Source organism: Macaca thibetana, chromosome 9, assembly GCF_024542745.1.
Source record: "Macaca thibetana thibetana isolate TM-01 chromosome 9, ASM2454274v1, whole genome shotgun sequence".
NCBI classification, from domain to species: domain Eukaryota; kingdom Metazoa; phylum Chordata; class Mammalia; order Primates; family Cercopithecidae; genus Macaca; species Macaca thibetana.
The window spans coordinates 65303064-65319918 of NC_065586.1; the positions used below are offsets into that span (position 1 = coordinate 65303064).

At 41.6% G+C, this 16855-nt stretch overlaps 1 protein-coding gene across 5 annotated transcripts in view; it reads left to right on the forward strand.

The window, feature by feature from the left end:
• Nucleotides 1-16855, forward strand: part of PBLD (phenazine biosynthesis like protein domain containing) — a 46298-nt gene that overhangs the window by 16072 nt on the left and 13371 nt on the right. For 3 of the 5 annotated variants that reach the window (XM_050805250.1, XM_050805251.1, XM_050805253.1), the window contains exons 2-3: nt 6329-6474; nt 16609-16708. In XM_050805250.1, the coding sequence (XP_050661207.1) occupies nt 6391-6474; nt 16609-16708 (184 nt within the window). In that variant the 5' untranslated portion in view covers nt 6329-6390. The remainder of the gene's footprint in view (nt 1-6328; nt 6475-16608; nt 16709-16855) is intronic. The other 2 variants (XM_050805249.1, XM_050805252.1) reach the window with 1 other exon arrangement.

Genomic DNA, 16855 nt, shown 5'->3' on the forward strand with positions numbered 1-16855 from the left:
TTCTCTATGAATGCAGCTTTGAAGAGACTTCAACCACATCCTGTCCCTTCTAGTAGTAGCTATCAGGTGATTGCAGGATGGTGGTTCTCAAGGCTATCATGTAGTTGGGGGGAGAGGATCAACTAGGGGAAGAGTGACAGATAATGTCTTTTCCTAAAGAATATGTGGACCCAGTTTTCCTCATTAATTTCAAGATAGAGCAAAACTCCACCAGTGCTTTATAAAAAGATTCATAAGTCTTTAACTGTGAAACTGCAAATTCTAAGTTTAGGCTGGGTATGGTGGCTCACGCCTGTAATCCCAGCACTTTGGGAGGCTGAGGTGGGTGGATCACCTGAGGTAAGGAGTTTGAGACCAGCCTGGCCAACATAGTGAAACCCCATCTCTACTAAAAATGCAAAAATTAGCTGGGCGCAGTGGTGCACGCCTGTAATCCCAGCTACTTGGGAGGCTGAGGCAGGAGAATCGCTTGAACCTGGGAGGCAGAGGTTGCAGTGAGCCAAGATTGTGCCCCTGCACTCCAGCCTGGGTGACAGGGTGAGACTTTGTCTCCACAAATAAATAAATAAGTAAAAATAAAAATACAAATTAAGTTTAAAATATAAACCTCCAGTTCAATTTGATTGTTAAGTACAGCTTCCTTAATAGAGCAGCAGAAAGAACCTAAACAATTTGTGGCATATGGAAAAGGGCTTTTTTGTTGTTGTTGTCTTTTTTTGGCATGTGGTAAAGGTTTTACCACTACAAACAAAGTACTAAACCATGTTTTCTTATTTAGAAAGCATCTTAATATCAATTTATAACTATTTTCTGAAGTCCCTTCCAGGCCCTTGAGCTTTTGAGGAGCAAGAATGTGGATCTTAACACCAAAGTGTTTTCATAAAATTTGTTTGGTAAATGGTAAATCATGATGATAATATGAGAATCCTAAATTTTAGCAGAAAAGTGAAAAAATTCCCAAACATCAGGTGTTTGAACATAAATCCGGTTGAGGAATTCAGAACTAACCTATGAACATTTTAACAAAGGTGGTGTTCGGAGCTTCTGTGACGTCCAGGAAGTATGCATAAAAGTAAACACAAAGTAGTTGAACACTACATATATAGTATTTGAATAGATCTATATTAGTAGCTAGGTGAAACTAATTTAGAAGTTAATTTTCTTCAGGCAACAAAACAAAAAGTAGACAAATGGGATTACATTAAACTAAAAAGCTTCTGTACAGCAAAGGAAACAACAGAATGAAGAGACAAAGTATGGAATGGGAGAAAATATTTGCAAATTATACATCTGATAAGGGATTAATATTCAAAAAATATAAGAAACTCAGCCAGGCATGTTGGCTCATGCCTGTAATCCTAGCACTTTGGCAGGCCAAAGCAGGCAGATCGCTTGAGCCCAGGAGTTTGAGACCAGCCTGGGCAACATGGCGAGACCCCCTCTCTACAATAAATATAAAAATCAGTCAGGCGTGATGGTGCATGCCTGTAGTCCAGCTACTCAGGAGGCTGAGGTGGGAGAATCACCTGAGCCTGGGGAGGTCGAGGCTGCAGTGAACTATGATTGATTGCACCACTGCACTCCAGCCTGGGTGACAGAGTGAGACCCTGTCTAAAAAAAACGGCTGGCCTGGTGGCTCACGCCTGTAATCCAGCACTTTGGGGGGCCGAGGTGGGCAGATCATGAGGTCAGGAGATCGAGACCATCCTGGCTAACATGGTGAAACCCCGTCTCTACTAAAAATACAAAAAAAAAAATAGCCAGGCGTGGTGGCGGGCGCCTGTAGTCCCAGCTACTCGGGAGGCTGAGGCAGGAGACTGGCGTGAGCCCGGGAGGTGGAGCTTGCAGTGAACCGAGATTGGGCCACCGCACTCCAGCCTGGGGGATAGAGCGAGACTCCATCTCAAAAAAACAAAAAAAAAGATAAAGAAAAAAGGAAGAGAGAGAAAATAAAGAAACTCAATAACAGAAAGAAACTCAGTAACTACTGTTTAGAAGGACGGGGTTTCACCATGTTGGCCAGCCTAATCTGGAACTCCTGACCTCAGGTGATCCATCTGCCTTGGTCTCCCAAAGTGCTGGTATTATAGGCGTGAGCCACCGCGCCTGGCCAATTTTAGTTCAGTGCTTCAAAGTGAAAACACACTGAAAGCCCAGTGTGCTTTCAGCGGTATACGTTAATGGTGTGTACCCATGCAACCATTTTGCTTTTTATTTTCAGTATTCAATAAATTACATGAGATATTCAGCACTTTATTATAAAATAGGCTTTGTGTTAGATGATTGCCCAACTGAAAACCAATTTAAGTGTTCTAAGCATGTTTAAGGTGGGCTAGGCTAAGCTATATTGTTTGGTAGGTTGGGTATATTAAATGCATTTTCAATTTATGACATTTTTAACTTACAATGGATTTGTTGAGATGTAACCCCATCAAAAGTAGAGGAGTGTCTATATTTATGCAATAGAATATTATTCAGCCATAAAAAGAAGAAAATCCCATCATTTGCATCAACATGGGTGAACCTGGAAGGCATTATGCTAAGTGAAGTAAGCCAAATGCAGAAAGACAAATACTGCATAATCTCACTCATTGAGGAATCTAAGAAAGTTGACATCATAGAAGTAGAGAGTAGAATGGTGGTTGTCAGAGGCAGGGGTGGTTGGAGGAGGGGAGTGGGTGGGGAAATCTGGCCAAAGGATACATAATTACAGTAGATAGGAGGAATAAGTTCAAGAGATCTATCGTATAGCACCATGACTATAGTTAATAAGACAATATACTGTATTCTTGAAAATTGCAGAGAGTGGATGTTAAGTGTTTTAATCACAAAAATAATAATTATGTGAGGTGATGCATTTCTTAATTAGCTAGATTTAACGATTTCACAATGTGTGTATATATATATACACTTAAAAACATTATATTGTACATGATAAATATTATTTTATCTGTCAATTAAAAGAAACCATAAAGTAAAAAGAAAATTTTTCTTTCAGATTTTGATTTAAAACTTACTTACACTTTGTAATGCTTTTTGATACTTATTTTCTTTTCACCAACTGAAAAAAAATAAATGGTGTTTGGATACACTTTGAATGCCAGTACTCTATTATTAAGTGTATTTTCTTTCTTTTTTTCTCTTTTTTTTTTTTTTTTTTTTTTTTTGAGACAGAGTCTCTCTCTGTCACCTAGGCTGGAGTGCAGTGGTACAATCTCAGCTCACTGCAACCTCAGCCTCCCGGGTTCAAGCGATTCTCTTGCCTCAGCTTCCTGTGTAGGTGGGATTACAGGTGCCTGCTATCATGCCTGGCTAATTTTTGTATTTTTAATAGAGACGGGGTTTCACCATGTTGGCCAGGCTGGTCTGGAACTCCTGACCTCAAGTGATCCACCCACCTCAGTCTCCCAAAGTGTTGGGATGACAGGTGTGAGCCACCTTGCCTGGCCTACATATTTATATTTTCTTTTTCTTTCCTTTTTCTTGAGACAGAGTCTCGTTCTGTCACCAGGCTGGAGTGCAGTGGCGTGATCTCGGCTCACCGCAACCTCCAACTCCCTGTTCAAGTGATTCTTCTGCCTCAGCCTCCCTAGTAGCTGAGATTACAGGCATGCACCACCACGCCCAGCTAATTTTTGTATTTTTAGTAGAGACGGGGTTTCATCATGTTGGCCAGGATGGTCTTGATCTCCTGACCTCATGATCCGCCTGCCTCGGCCTCCCAAAGTGCTGGGATTACAGGCATAAGCCACCATGCCTGGCCAATATTTATTTTTTTCAAATAACTCAACTGATATTTATTAATGAGTAGCCTAGTTTTGAGGCGGAAGTCATAAGCAATAGTGAAGTGGCTTCTTTTTTTTTTTTTTTTTTGAGACAGAATCTCACTCTATTGTCCAGGTTGGAGTATAGTGGCATGATCTCAGCTCACTGCAACTTCCGCCTCCCAAGTTCAAGCAATTCTCCTGCCTTGGCCTCCCAAGTAGCTGGGGTTATAGGCATGAGCCACCACACCTGGCTAATTTTTTAATATTTTTGGTAGAGATGGGTTTCACCACATTGGCCAGGCTGGTCTCGAACTCCTGACCTCAAGTGATCTGCCTGCCTCGGCCTCCCAAAGTGCTGGGATTACAGGCATGAGCCACCGCTCCGGGCTGTGAAGTGGGCTCTTTTGTGCTAACAGCTACAGAATAACAGGAATTTGCGGTGACAGGAAAACTGTAAACAAACTAAGACTATTACAGAGGGACAAATATGTCTCACTCTCCGCAGGAACATCCATAGGCAGGTTTAATGACTAAGCTATTTGGACAAGAGATTTTCCTACATTTACATGGCACATGGAACCAAGATTAAAATTCAAGAGAATGGTCTCAAAACACACACACACACACACACACACACGCCCCATGCAGGCCAGGTGCAGTGGGGCACACCTGTAATACCAGCACTTTGGGAGGCCTAGGTGGGAGGATCACTTAAGTCAGGAGTTCTAGACCAGCCTGGCCAACATGGCAAAACCTCGTCTCTACAAAAAATACCAAAAGATTAGCCAGGCATGGTGGCACATGCCTGTAATCCCAGCTACTTGGAAGGCTGAAGCAGGAGAATGGCGCTTGAACCCAGGAGGCAGAGGTTGCAGTGAATGGAGATTGTGCCACTGCAATCCAGCCTGGGTGACAGAGTAAGACTCTGTCTCAAAACAAAACAAAAAAAAGAATAATCTAAGAAATGCAAATGAAAACAAGATATTTTAAAATCTATCAGATTGGCCAGGTGCCATGGCTCACGCCTGTGATCCCAGCACTTTGGGAGGCCAAGGTGGGCGGATCACGAGGTCAGGAGATCGAGACCATCCTGACGAACACGGTGAAAATACAAAAAAATTTAGCTGGGCGTGGTGGCAGGCGCCTGTACTCCCAGCTTCTAGGGAGGCTGAGGCAGGAGAATGGCGTTAACCCGGGAGGAGGCGGAGCTTGCAGTGAGTGGAGATCGTGCCATTGCACTCTAGCCTGGGCGACAGAGCGAGACTCCATCTCAAAAAAAAAAAAACTATCAGATTAGCAATTAGTCAGACACTCTCATATACTGTCTAAATTGGTATACTTTTTCTGCAGATAAATTTAACTGTTTAAGTTAAAACATCTGTACACTTTGACCCAGGGATTTCACTTTTAGGAATATATATAAAATAATCAGGAACACAGAACAAAATTTACATTCAGCAGGTTTGATCACTGCATTATCTTTATAAGTGAAAAATTAGAAACAATTTAAATATTCACCCAAAGGGATATGGGTAGACAACTTAGAGCATATCCATAAACATATTGTAAATCATTAAAATGATGTTTTTGAAGCATTTGGTGTCTTTGGAAAATACTCATGCTATACAGTATTTTCCAATTGTATTGGAATGGCCCTCCAATTATGCTATTTTATATAAGGGACTTGAGCATCTGTGGGACTATGGTATCCTCAGGGGGTCCTGGGATCTATCCCCTGTGAATGCAGAGGGGCAATTTACTGTTAAGTGGGTAAAAATTCTGATAAAAGCTATACATCCAGAACATTCATAATGTTATTGCTAATTTGTGCACTTATGGGTCTTTATTTTCCAAGTGTATTATAATCAGCATATTTTAAAATTAAAAAATGCATTATTTTAAAAAAGGGTAATAATATTCATTGGGAGACTGTAAGCAACATACATGCCTCTTGGACGTTTCATGGACTTCATTAAAAACAGAGCCTAAGCTAGTTCTGGCTACTCTAAGAAAGACTATGATTGTGCGGCTAAGTTCTATGTATAATACGAAAAGTCAGTACAAAATATGGGAAAAAAATCAATTTAGCCAGTATTTTAAAATGAATTTCATTTTAGAGGTTTTAAAAAGTTAGGGGATTGGCTGGGCACAGTGACTCACGCCTGTAATCTCAGCACTTTTGGAGGCCGAGGAAGGCAGATCACCTGAGGTCAGGAGTTTGAGACCAGCCTGGCCTACACTGTGAAACCTTGATGCTACTAAAAACACAGAAATTAGCCAGATGTGGTGGCGGGTGCCTGTAATTCCAGCTACTCGAGAGGCTGAGGCAGGAAAATCACTTGAACCGGGGAGGCAGAGGTTTCAGTGAGCCGAGATCAGTGCTACGGCACTCCTGCCTGGGAAACAGAGAAAGACTTTGTCTCAAAAAAAAAAGAAGTTAGGGGATTATACGACTTTAAATATAGTATGTTTGAATAATTGCTTGACTTTGTGTCTGGGAACCGTTCTTTGCGTCTGGACACCAAGTAAAACATTAACTTTTTGATTTTTTTTTTCCCAAGAAGAAGACATAAAGCAGGCTACCAGCAATTTTGAGAACTTGCAAAAACAGCTTGCAAGGAAAATGAAGCTTCCTATTTTCATAGCAGATGCATTCACAGCAAGAGCATTTCGTGGGAATCCTGCTGCTGTTTGCCTCCTAGAAAATGTAAGTGCTTGGTTTTGAATTACAGTACCTGCAATTCTAGATTCCTGTAGAAACAATTACTTATTTTAAAAGACTGGTTTCACCTGTTCGTTTACCAGTTTGGTTTGTGTGCTTTGCCATCATATCAGTAATGTTCATGTATGCAGGTTGATTTTGACCAAAGTATTTGATAAAAATGCCTATGCCTCAGGTACGTCCAGTGAAATGAAGATTCAGATAAAGAGGAACTAGAGCCGATTTTAAAAAAGGAGAGCTACAGCTACCTTTTAGCCATCAGGTTTTCATTTAGTTAGCACCAAGTGTTGAGGAGAATGAAATTAGATGAGTTCTGTGTGACTAGACATAGCCGATTTCACATTTAGCATGACAGATCCTAGCTGAGTATCTTTAACCTTACCTATAGCTCAGGCAATTAGAAATTCTTTTCAGGATCAAGAAAACGAGACATTTTGCAAGGAATTAAGTAGTTAAGTAGAGAGGTAGAAGGAATTAAGCTATAATATATAAATAACTTATTGAAAGACTCATTTTTAAAGTGGCTTTTTGATTAGGATAAATATTAATGGAATAGTTAAATGTTAATGGAATAGTTAAATATTAATAGAATAGTTAAAAAGATAAATATTAATGGAATAAATAGTTAAATATTGTTAATAGTTAATATTTAAATATTGACCCTCAAGGTCAAGGAATATTGACCTTGTGTTGGTCCCTAAGTAGTAAGAAACAAGGTAAGGTGTCCTTTCACTCAGAGCAGTTAGCACAGAAGTAGATTATCTGAAAATTACTTCAAGAGGACAGTTAGCAATTGATGATCTTAAATAAGTCATATTAAGTTGGGCAAAGTGTGTGTTGGGGCCTTCAAGGACAGTGAATCTCAACCTGGCTATACATGAAAATCACCCAAGGAACTTTGAAAATGCTGTCTTCTAGACCAATTACAGCAGACTCTGGGAGTGGGGGGCAGCAGTGTTTTGTTTTGTTTTGTTTTGTTTTTGAGATGGAGTTCTGCTCTTGTTGCCCAGGCTGGAGTGCAATGGCGTGATCTGAGCTTACTGCAACATCTGCCTCCCAGGTTCAAATGATTCTCTTGCCTTAGCCTCCCGAGTAGCTGAGATTATAGGTGCCCGCCACCATGCACAGCTAATTTTTTGTATTTTTAATAGAGATGGGGTTTCATTATGTTGGCCAGGCTGGTCTTGAACTCCTGACCTCAGATGATCCACCCACCTCAGCCTCCCAAAGTGCTGGGATTACAGGCATGAGCACTGTGCCCAGCCAGCAGTGTTTTTTTAAAGTTTCCCAAGTGATTCCAGTGTGCAATCATGATGGAGAACTGGGCTGGGTACGGTGGCTCTTGCCTATAATCCTAGTACTTTGGGAGGCTGAGGCAGGAGGATTGCTTGGGGCCAGGAGTTTGAGACCAACCTGGCGAACATAGTGAGACCCTGTCTCTGAGAAAAAAGAAAAAAAAAAAAAGGAGGACTGCTGAGGTGAACATTGTTTTCTTATTGCTGTTGTTGTGTTTTTTAATTTTTTAAAAATTTTTTTTATAAAACAGAAATGGGGTCTCGGTATGTTGACCAGGCTGGTCTCAAACTCCTGGATTCAAGTGATTCTCCCATCTTGGCCTTCCTAAGTGCTCAGATTACAGGCCTGAGCCACTGCACCTGGTGGAATATTATTAATTGACTCCTTTTCACACTTCTCCCTCAAGTGGAGCAGTAAGATGGCCATCCAAGAGTCCTTGTCTTACCTTAACTCTACATTCATTATGCAGACTTGAGCTGGTGTTTTCTCTCCACAAAATGCAGAAGGTAATAAAGTTAATAAACTTTGTCCATTATTACAAGAGCTTGGGAAGATTAATATGAAAACGATTAACCACATTCCGGCCGGGCGCGGTGGCTCAAGCCTGTAATCCCAGCACTTTGGGAGGCCGAGACGGGTGGATCACGAGGTCAGGAGATCGAGACCATCCTGGCTAACACGGTGAAACCCCGTCTCTACTAAAAAAATACAAAAAAATAGCCGGGCGAGGTGGTGGGCGCCTGTAGTCCCAGCTACTCGGGAGGCTGAGGCAGGAGAATGGCGTGAACCCGGGAGGCGGAGCTTGCAGTGAGCTGAGATCCGGCCACTGCACTCCAGCCTGGGCGACAGAGCGAGACTCCATCTCAAAAAAAAAAAAAAAAAAAAAAAAAAAAGAAAACAATTAACCACATTCCAAATCATGACTTTTCTTCAGAAACAATCTGGCAGACACAACTTCCTGTCAAGGAATTGTGGAATTGACTATAACTGCTTGTCAAAAGTCTTAATACACTTGCCCCATGTCCCCATGTAATATCCTTGAAGAGTTTTGACAGTAGTTTATATTGAATAGAATATATTCCATTTTTATCAGATAACAAGAATTGGATTATTCTCCAACTTACTCCTTTTATTTCCAGTAAATTCACCAAACATCAGATTTATAGGATTGATCTCTCTCTCTCTCTTTCTTTCTTTTTTCCTCTCTCTTTCTACCTATGTCTCCATTAAAACATATTTTGTGTGTTAATTATATATTTGGAAAAACTGGGAAATAAAAATTTAAGCAAAGAACTTGTAGTTTAAAACAACATGCTTTAGTATGAATGGAAGAAGGAAAAAGAAGATAAGGAAGTCCATGATTTGGGGACGCTCTCTAAAAAGTTTTCCAATTCACTTCTTTTGAGGCTTTTGGGCCTGTGAGACCAGGATAATTTCATGGCCTGTCAGGGACACCTGAATAGGTATCTAAAGATTAGTTTGCTAGGCCTCTTAGTCATGCTTTTCCGCTCTTTGGATGTGAGAATCTTGTCCTCCTGGAGGCGAAGGTAGCACTTTTCCTAATTCATAATCAATAAAAATTATAATAGAAGTATAAATGGTGGTGTCTGCCCTTGGGTTCGTTGTCCTGAGATGGTGGAGAGAATACAGGTGGCCACAGGAAAATGTCAGAGATAAATAAACGCTAAACCTTATAATATTGACCACAATTCATTCAGCCAGGCTCTGGGCTAGGAGCCAGAGGTACAAAGGTTAACAAGTGCACCCGCCCTTGAGGTGCTCAGAGTCTAGTGCGGAAAATGGGCATGTAAACTGATCATTATTCAGTAGTCACCACAGAGGCTAAAAGACCTGAAGGTACCAGGTACAAAGGTACCAGGACTCAGAGAATGGAATAATGTTAGGTTTTATGAGGTAAAAACACTTCAGATTTTAGGTAAAAACACTTCAGATTTTAAGTGCAGGGCTTCAGAGGAATTTTTTTTTTTTTGTAGCTTTGTTTTAAATTATTCAAAATTTGACCAGGATGAGACTAACCACAGGAAAACCTGCTGGATAGACTAAAGACTAGGTAGGTCATGGTGCTTTGAGCTTTTTGAACATTTGATAAAAGACTACTAAAAGTAAAGTAAAAACTTCTGAGTAATAAAGTTCAAGAGCTTCTATAATATTCTAAAGGATTTTTTGTTTGTTTTCAAGACAAGTCCGTTTTTCAACTTTTTTTATTTATTTATTTTTTTTGAGATAAGCAATCTTCCCACCTCAGCCTCCCAAAGTGCTGGGATTACAGGTGTGAGTCACCATGCCCAGCTGACATTTTTAAATTTTTAAATTTTTCACATGAGAAGCATATAACACTATATATTAGGTGAAAACAAAAACAGATTAAGGTCTAAGTGGAACATAAAACAAATATTTGAAAAAAATTTAATAAAAATTGTCTGGGTGCTGTGGCTCACACCTGTAATCCCAGCACTTTGGGAGGCTGAGGCAAGCAGATCACCTGAGGTCAGGAGTTTGAGACCACCCTGGCCAACATGGTGAAACCCCATCAAATTAGCCAAGGTTAAAGACCAGCCAAAAATTAGCCAGGTGTGGTGATGTATGCCTGAAGTCCCAGCTACTCCAGAGGCTGAGGCAGTAGAATTACTTGAGCCTGGGAGGCGAAGGTTGCAGTGAGCTGAGAAAGCACCACTGCACTCCAGCCTGGGTGACAGAGTGAGACTCTGTCTCAAACATAAATACATAAATAAATAAATAATTTAAAAAATTAATGGTGTCCTCAGATGCCTGACAATCCGTTTGACAATAGAGACCTTGTAGAAGCATGGAAAATGTGTAGAAGCAATGTAAAAACGAAAACAGACACATTATGATGACAGCTGGTAAAAAACTAGAGGGACCCATGACTAGCTGCTGGTTGTGGTGGCAATAACCAGTGGTGCTTTTCTTTTTAATTGTATTTTTTTTTTTTTTTCAGAGACAGGACCTTGCTCTCTCCCCTAGACTGGAGTACAGTGGCACGATTATAGCTCACGGCAGCCTTGAACTCCTGGGCTCAAGCTATCCTCCTGCCTCAGCCTCCTGAGTAGCTGAGACAACAGGTGTGCATCACCACGCTCAGCTAATTTTTATTTTTTGTAGAGACAGGGTCTTGCTCTGTTGCCCAGGCTGGTCTCTAACTTCTGGCCTCAGGGGATCCTCTTACCTCAGCCTCCCAAAGTGCTTGGTCAAGAGCCACTGCACCCAGCTTAGTGTTTTGTAGATTTTAGTTTACAAGTTTTCCACTTCCTTGATGGTTTTAGAACTTTCTCCATCCAGGTGTGTTGACTTTACTGGAATCTTGTCTACAGCAGAGGGACAAATGAACAATAAGGACTGATAAGTCAGGGCTGTCATATTCAGGCTGCCATATTTCAAAACTGCCACAAGATGGGAGTATTTTAAACCTTTACTCTGATTTTCTGATCATTCATCTTTGTGGGTCATAGGGTGATGGAGCCTCAGTATCCCAAAGCAGTGCACTGGAACTCAGAAAGGCAAACATCACTCCGTTTTTGCTGTTGGAAATTTGATTCACATGAGACGGCCAAAGGGAAATGGATATTAAAGCAAGGGAATTCATAACTGTTGGTTTGCGACTGTTTTGTGCAGTGTTTGAAAAGAAGCTTCTAGTGTAAAATGGAAAAATTGTTGGAAAGAAAAGCCAATATTTTGAACGAACGCATCCTCTCTCTTTTGTTTGTAAGGCTTTCAAAGTTGAAGTCTTTCCATGATTCACCATTGTCTTGACCTTTGGTTGCAGTGTAGGAATTCAGTGAAAGTCCAGCTGCCAGTGGTACATGTTGTGGGCCGCTACTGTTAAACTTTCCACGTGTCTGTGGTCCCTCAGGCAAATAGCAGGTGCATTTTTCATTGTCCTGAAATAGAAGTTACAGTTATATAAATTCAAATTGCAAGAAACGCAGTATACCAAGGTAGAGAGGATTAAAGAGCTGGTGGGCAGTGGAGTTTGCATCCTAGCTAATGTGTGAAAGGGCCCATTTGCAAAGAAATCTATTACCAATAGATGGTGAGCTTCACTACAACGTAGGTGTTTTAATACTTTTAAAGACTTATCCTAAAGGTCACAGGGAGCTATAGACAAAGAAAGTAAGGACAAAGATGGGAAATTTGGCCAGATCAGATAGAGGAAGGACTAGCAGGCACTTTAGGTTTCTGCAGGCAAGAAGGCAAGTCCAGGAAGGCCAGCAAAGGCTTTTCTTGATCACTTTTCGATTACCACTGAGACCTGTGATTGCAGACTCTGCACTAAGGGGCTAAAATACCTCCCAGTTTCTATCAGGTGTCGTGTGCATGGGCATCTGGACCAGTTTCCACAGAAAACATTCAACAGGCCATGGGAGGTGCTTGAGTTCAGTTGTTAACATTGTTGTCTTGTTGACTGGGACTTTCCAGCGGCCCCCTCTACTCCTCTACTTAGGTGGGATTTCTCACTTATCCAGACCCATAGGTGCCCACAGGTGGGACAGGTACTCATCCCACCACATTTTCATCATCCTATTTCTAGAATTCTAGAGTGTCCGTTATGTTAAAGTTTAATCTCTGATTTAACAAGAGAACAGGCGGGTGCAGTGGCTCATGCCTGTGATCTCAGCACTTTGGGAGGCCGAGGTGGGCGGATCACCTGAGGTCAGGAGTTTGAGACCAGCCTGGCCAACATGGTGAAATCCCATCTCTAATAAAAATACAAAAATCAGCTGGGTGTGGTGGCACGCACTTGTAATCCCAGCTACTCAGGATGCTGAGGCAGGAGAATCACTTGAACCTGGGAGGCGGAGCTTGCAGTGAGCTGGATCGCACCACTGCGCTCCAGCCTGGGTGACAGAGCGAGATTTCCTCTCAAAAAAAAAAAAAAAGAGAGAGAACAGAAGTGAGATCAAGAAACTTGCCTAAGAAGCTATCCTAATACAAAGCTCTTTGCACACACTTTTCTGTCCAAATCACCGAAATCTCCCCTCTTTTCTAAGTTCACCACAAGGCCTTATCTTTAAAGTTTTAGAGTATTTATTGTGAAAATCTATGTGTCTCAATTACATATTCTCTAGTATTGTTCACAGTTGCTGTCTGTGGCTGTCTTGACTCCCCACCTAGATGCTAGATCCATGGCTTATACACGAGGGTTTCTCAAACTTTAATGTGTACACGATCACCTGGGGAGCTTGTAAAAATGGAGATACTGATTCAGAAGGTCAGAGGCCCAAGATGGGGGGCCTTGGACTCTGCATTTCTAACAAATCCCCTTAGTTGTGTTGCCATGCTCCTGGCCCACACAGCACTCATTAATTGGTTGATTGCTGTTCTGTCTTAGAAACCTTTTGGGGGTCCATTTTCTCTGCTAGACATTGGTTTTCCCTGTCTGTAGCATGTTAAAGGGTTAATAATCGTTTGTCTTTGTGATGGGCAGGCCATGTAGTATGGCTGGTTAAAGCATGACTTTGAGCCACTCAAATAAAAAGCTAACATGTATCAAGTACCTACTATGTGTTGGGCACTGGAATGAGTTATTTCTCTTTCTCTCTCTCTCTCTCTCTCTCTCTCTCTCTCTCTCTCTCTCTGTTTCTTTCACTCTCTCTCTGGGTGAGCCGGGGCGTAGAGGCGCACACCTGTAATCCTAGCACTTTGGGAGGCCTATATGGACGTATTGCCTGAGCTCAGGAGTTCAAGACCAGCCTGGGCAACATGGTGAAACCCCATCTCTACTAAAATACAAAAAATTAGCCGGGCATGGTGGTCTGCACCTGTGGTCCCAGCTATTCAGGAGGCTAAGGTGGGAGAATCACTTGAACCCAGGAAGCATAGGTTGCAGTGAGCTGAGACAGTGCCACTGTACTCTAGCTGGGGCAACAGAGTGAGACTCTGTCTCAAAAAAAAAAAAAAGAGGGCTTATTATGTTTCCTGCCATGATTGATTGATTGATTGATTGATTGATTTTTCAGACAGAGTCTCACTCTGTTACCCAGGCTGGAGTGCAATGGCAAGATCTCGGCTCACTGCATTCTCTGCCTCCCGGGTTCAAGCGACTACTGCCTCAGCCTCCTGAGTAGCTGGGATTACAGGCGTGCACCACCACGCCTGGCTAATTTTTGTATTTTTAGTAGTGATGGGGTTTTACCATGTTGGCCAGGCTGGTCTCTAACTCCTGATCCAGGTGATCCACCCACCTCGCCCTCCCAAAGTGCTGGGATTAGAGGCATAAGCTACCACACCTGGCCCCTGCTAGGATTTTTATGTCAGCTGGTAGTTTTAAAATCATGACTGATTTTTCACAATAATCACAGTTTTATGCCCTATACAATTATATGGAACATGTTTCAAAAGATTTTGAATCAAAGACAAAGAGTGTTTAATTTGCATAACTCAGAGAAGTGAATTATGAATTTATTAATATAAAATTATAATTTTTCTGGGTTTCAGGAGATCAAGAGCAATAAATCTGGCCAAAATAAAAATGCATTTGTCTTGAAACTTCTTTAAAATTCTAAATCTAACTAGTAGATTTCAGTTAGAAAGAGTTTCAGGAGATCAAGAGCAATAAATTTGACCAAAACAAAAACGCGTTGTCTTGAAACTTCTTTAAAATTCAAAATCTAACTAGTAAGCGTTTTATTGATTAAAAATGGATTTTTCTTCTCAAAACAAAAACATATTTCAAGTCCACTTTTGTTTTTTGTTTTTGTTTTTGTTTTTGTTTTGAGACGGAATCTCGCTTTGTCACCCAGGCTGGAGTGCAGTGGCGCGATCTCGGCTCACTGCAACCTCCGCCTCCCGGGTTCAAGCAACTCTCCTGCCTCAGTCTCCCAAGTAGCTGGGATTACAGGCACGTGCTACCACTCTCGGCAATTTTTTTGTATTTTTAGTAGAGACGGGGTTTCTCCATGTTGGCCAGGCTGGTCTTGAACTCCTGACCTCGTGATCTACCTGCCTTGGCCTCCTAAGGAGCTGGGATTACAGGCGTGAGCCGACGCGCCCAGCTGGGTCCACTTTTTTCTTGAGTTGAGGAATGTGTGTGTGTGTGTGTGTTTGTATGCATGTATATATCTTCACAATAAACCTTGACTTAAGTGCTATTATTCCCATCTTAAAGGTGTGGAAACTGAGGCCATAAGATTAAATGACTTGCCCACTTTTACACTGCTACTAGGGCCTCACCCAGGATAGAAATTCAATTCTGTTTTCAAACCCACATAATTTTTTAAAACATTTTATTTTGAAAAATTAAAAACCTACAGAAAAGTTTCAAGAATGGTACAGTGAACATGCATATTCCCTTCCCCTAGATTCACTAGTTGTTACTATGTAAAAAATATTTTTTTAGAGTCAGGTTCTCATGATGTTGCGCAGGCTGGTCTTCAACTCCTAGGCTCAAGCAATCCACTCTCCTTGGCCTCCCAAAGTGCTGGGATTATAGGCATGTGCCTGGCCAGTTGTTACTATTGTCCACATTTGCAAAGCCCTCATTCTTTTTCTTTTTCTTTTCTTTTTTGTTTTTGAGACAGGATCTTGCTCTGTCACCCAGGCTGGAATGCAGTGGCACAATCATGGCTCACTGCAGCCTTGACTTCTGGGCTCAAGTGATCCTCCCACCTCAGCCTCCCACGTAGCCTGGACCATAGGCAAGCACCACCATGCCCGGCTAAATTTTTTATTTTTATTTTTTATAGAGACTGGGGGGTGGTCTTGAACTCCTAGTCTCAAGCAATCTTCCTGCCTTGGCCTCCCAAAGTGCTGGGATTACAGGCATAAGCCACCATGCCCAGCTAAAGCCCTTGCTCTTTTTTTTTTTTTTTTTTTTTAATCTTTTTTACAGAGACAGGGTCTTACTATGTTACCCAGGCTGGTCTTGAACTCCTGGACTCAAGCTATCCTCCCTCCTCAGCCTCCCAAAGTGCTGGGATTACAGGCGTGAGCCACCACGCCTAACTAAGCTCTCATTCTTAATCACTGTAGTGTTTATTAGGTATATTGTGGTCTTAGGATATTATATGATCTCTCTGTTTAATTTCTTCATTTGTAAGGGTATAAAAATATTTACATTGAGGGTTTTAAAAATGAGATTAAGTGAAATAATGTACTTAGTTTTTCAACAAATGTTTGTTGACCTCCTACTGTGCTGGGGTGAATACCAGGCATTGTTCCAGGTCCGGACAAAGCAAGACAGCACAGTCTGTACTCCAACAGAACTTAGAATCAGAGGTGGGGAGGCCAGACGATAAAGGGCATACCAGGCAATTTCAGGACATCTAAGCACTGGTGAGGAGACAACACCTTTAGACACAGTGGTCTGGGAAGGCTTACTGGAGGAGGTGACCCCTGGCCTGAAGCCCTTCCCACGAAAGGGAGTAAACCATGCAAAGACGGGGGAGGAGCGGTCCAGCCTGCCCAGAGTGAGTGCTGAACCTCTTTTTCACCAACAAAGCAAGGGAGATTGGGGTACTTCCTTGCATGGTGTTTGTTTTTAGAAGAGAGCACACTCTGTCAGCTAGACTAGATCTTAATGTGACAAAAGACAGGCCAGGCCAGCCGGTTTTTCACAGTCTACTCCAGCTTGTACATTTATAACTCTTCTTCACAGGGTACTGCAAACATGGGTTTCTGAGAACCAATCTTTATAAAAGTGTCTTGAATTCCTTGGTAATTATTTCCTTTTAAGCATATAACTTTTATTATTAATAAACTGCTTTTAAATTAATGGTAGTTGTTGTCCAAAGGAAGTCTGATCTGTGTTACTGAAACCTCAATGATCTTATGTTTCTAATTAAGGAATTGGAAGAAGACATGCATCAGAAAATTGCAAGGGAGATGAACCTCTCTGAAACTGCTTTTATCCGAAAACTGCACCCGACAGACAACTTTGCACAAAGTAAATATGCTTTTTTTTTTTTTTTTTTTTTTTTTTAAAGAACTGCTGTGTCGCCCAGGCTGGAGGGCAGTGGCATGATCTTGGCTCACTGCAACCTCCACTTCCTGGATTCAAGCAATTGTGCCTCAGCCTCCCAAAGTGCTGGGA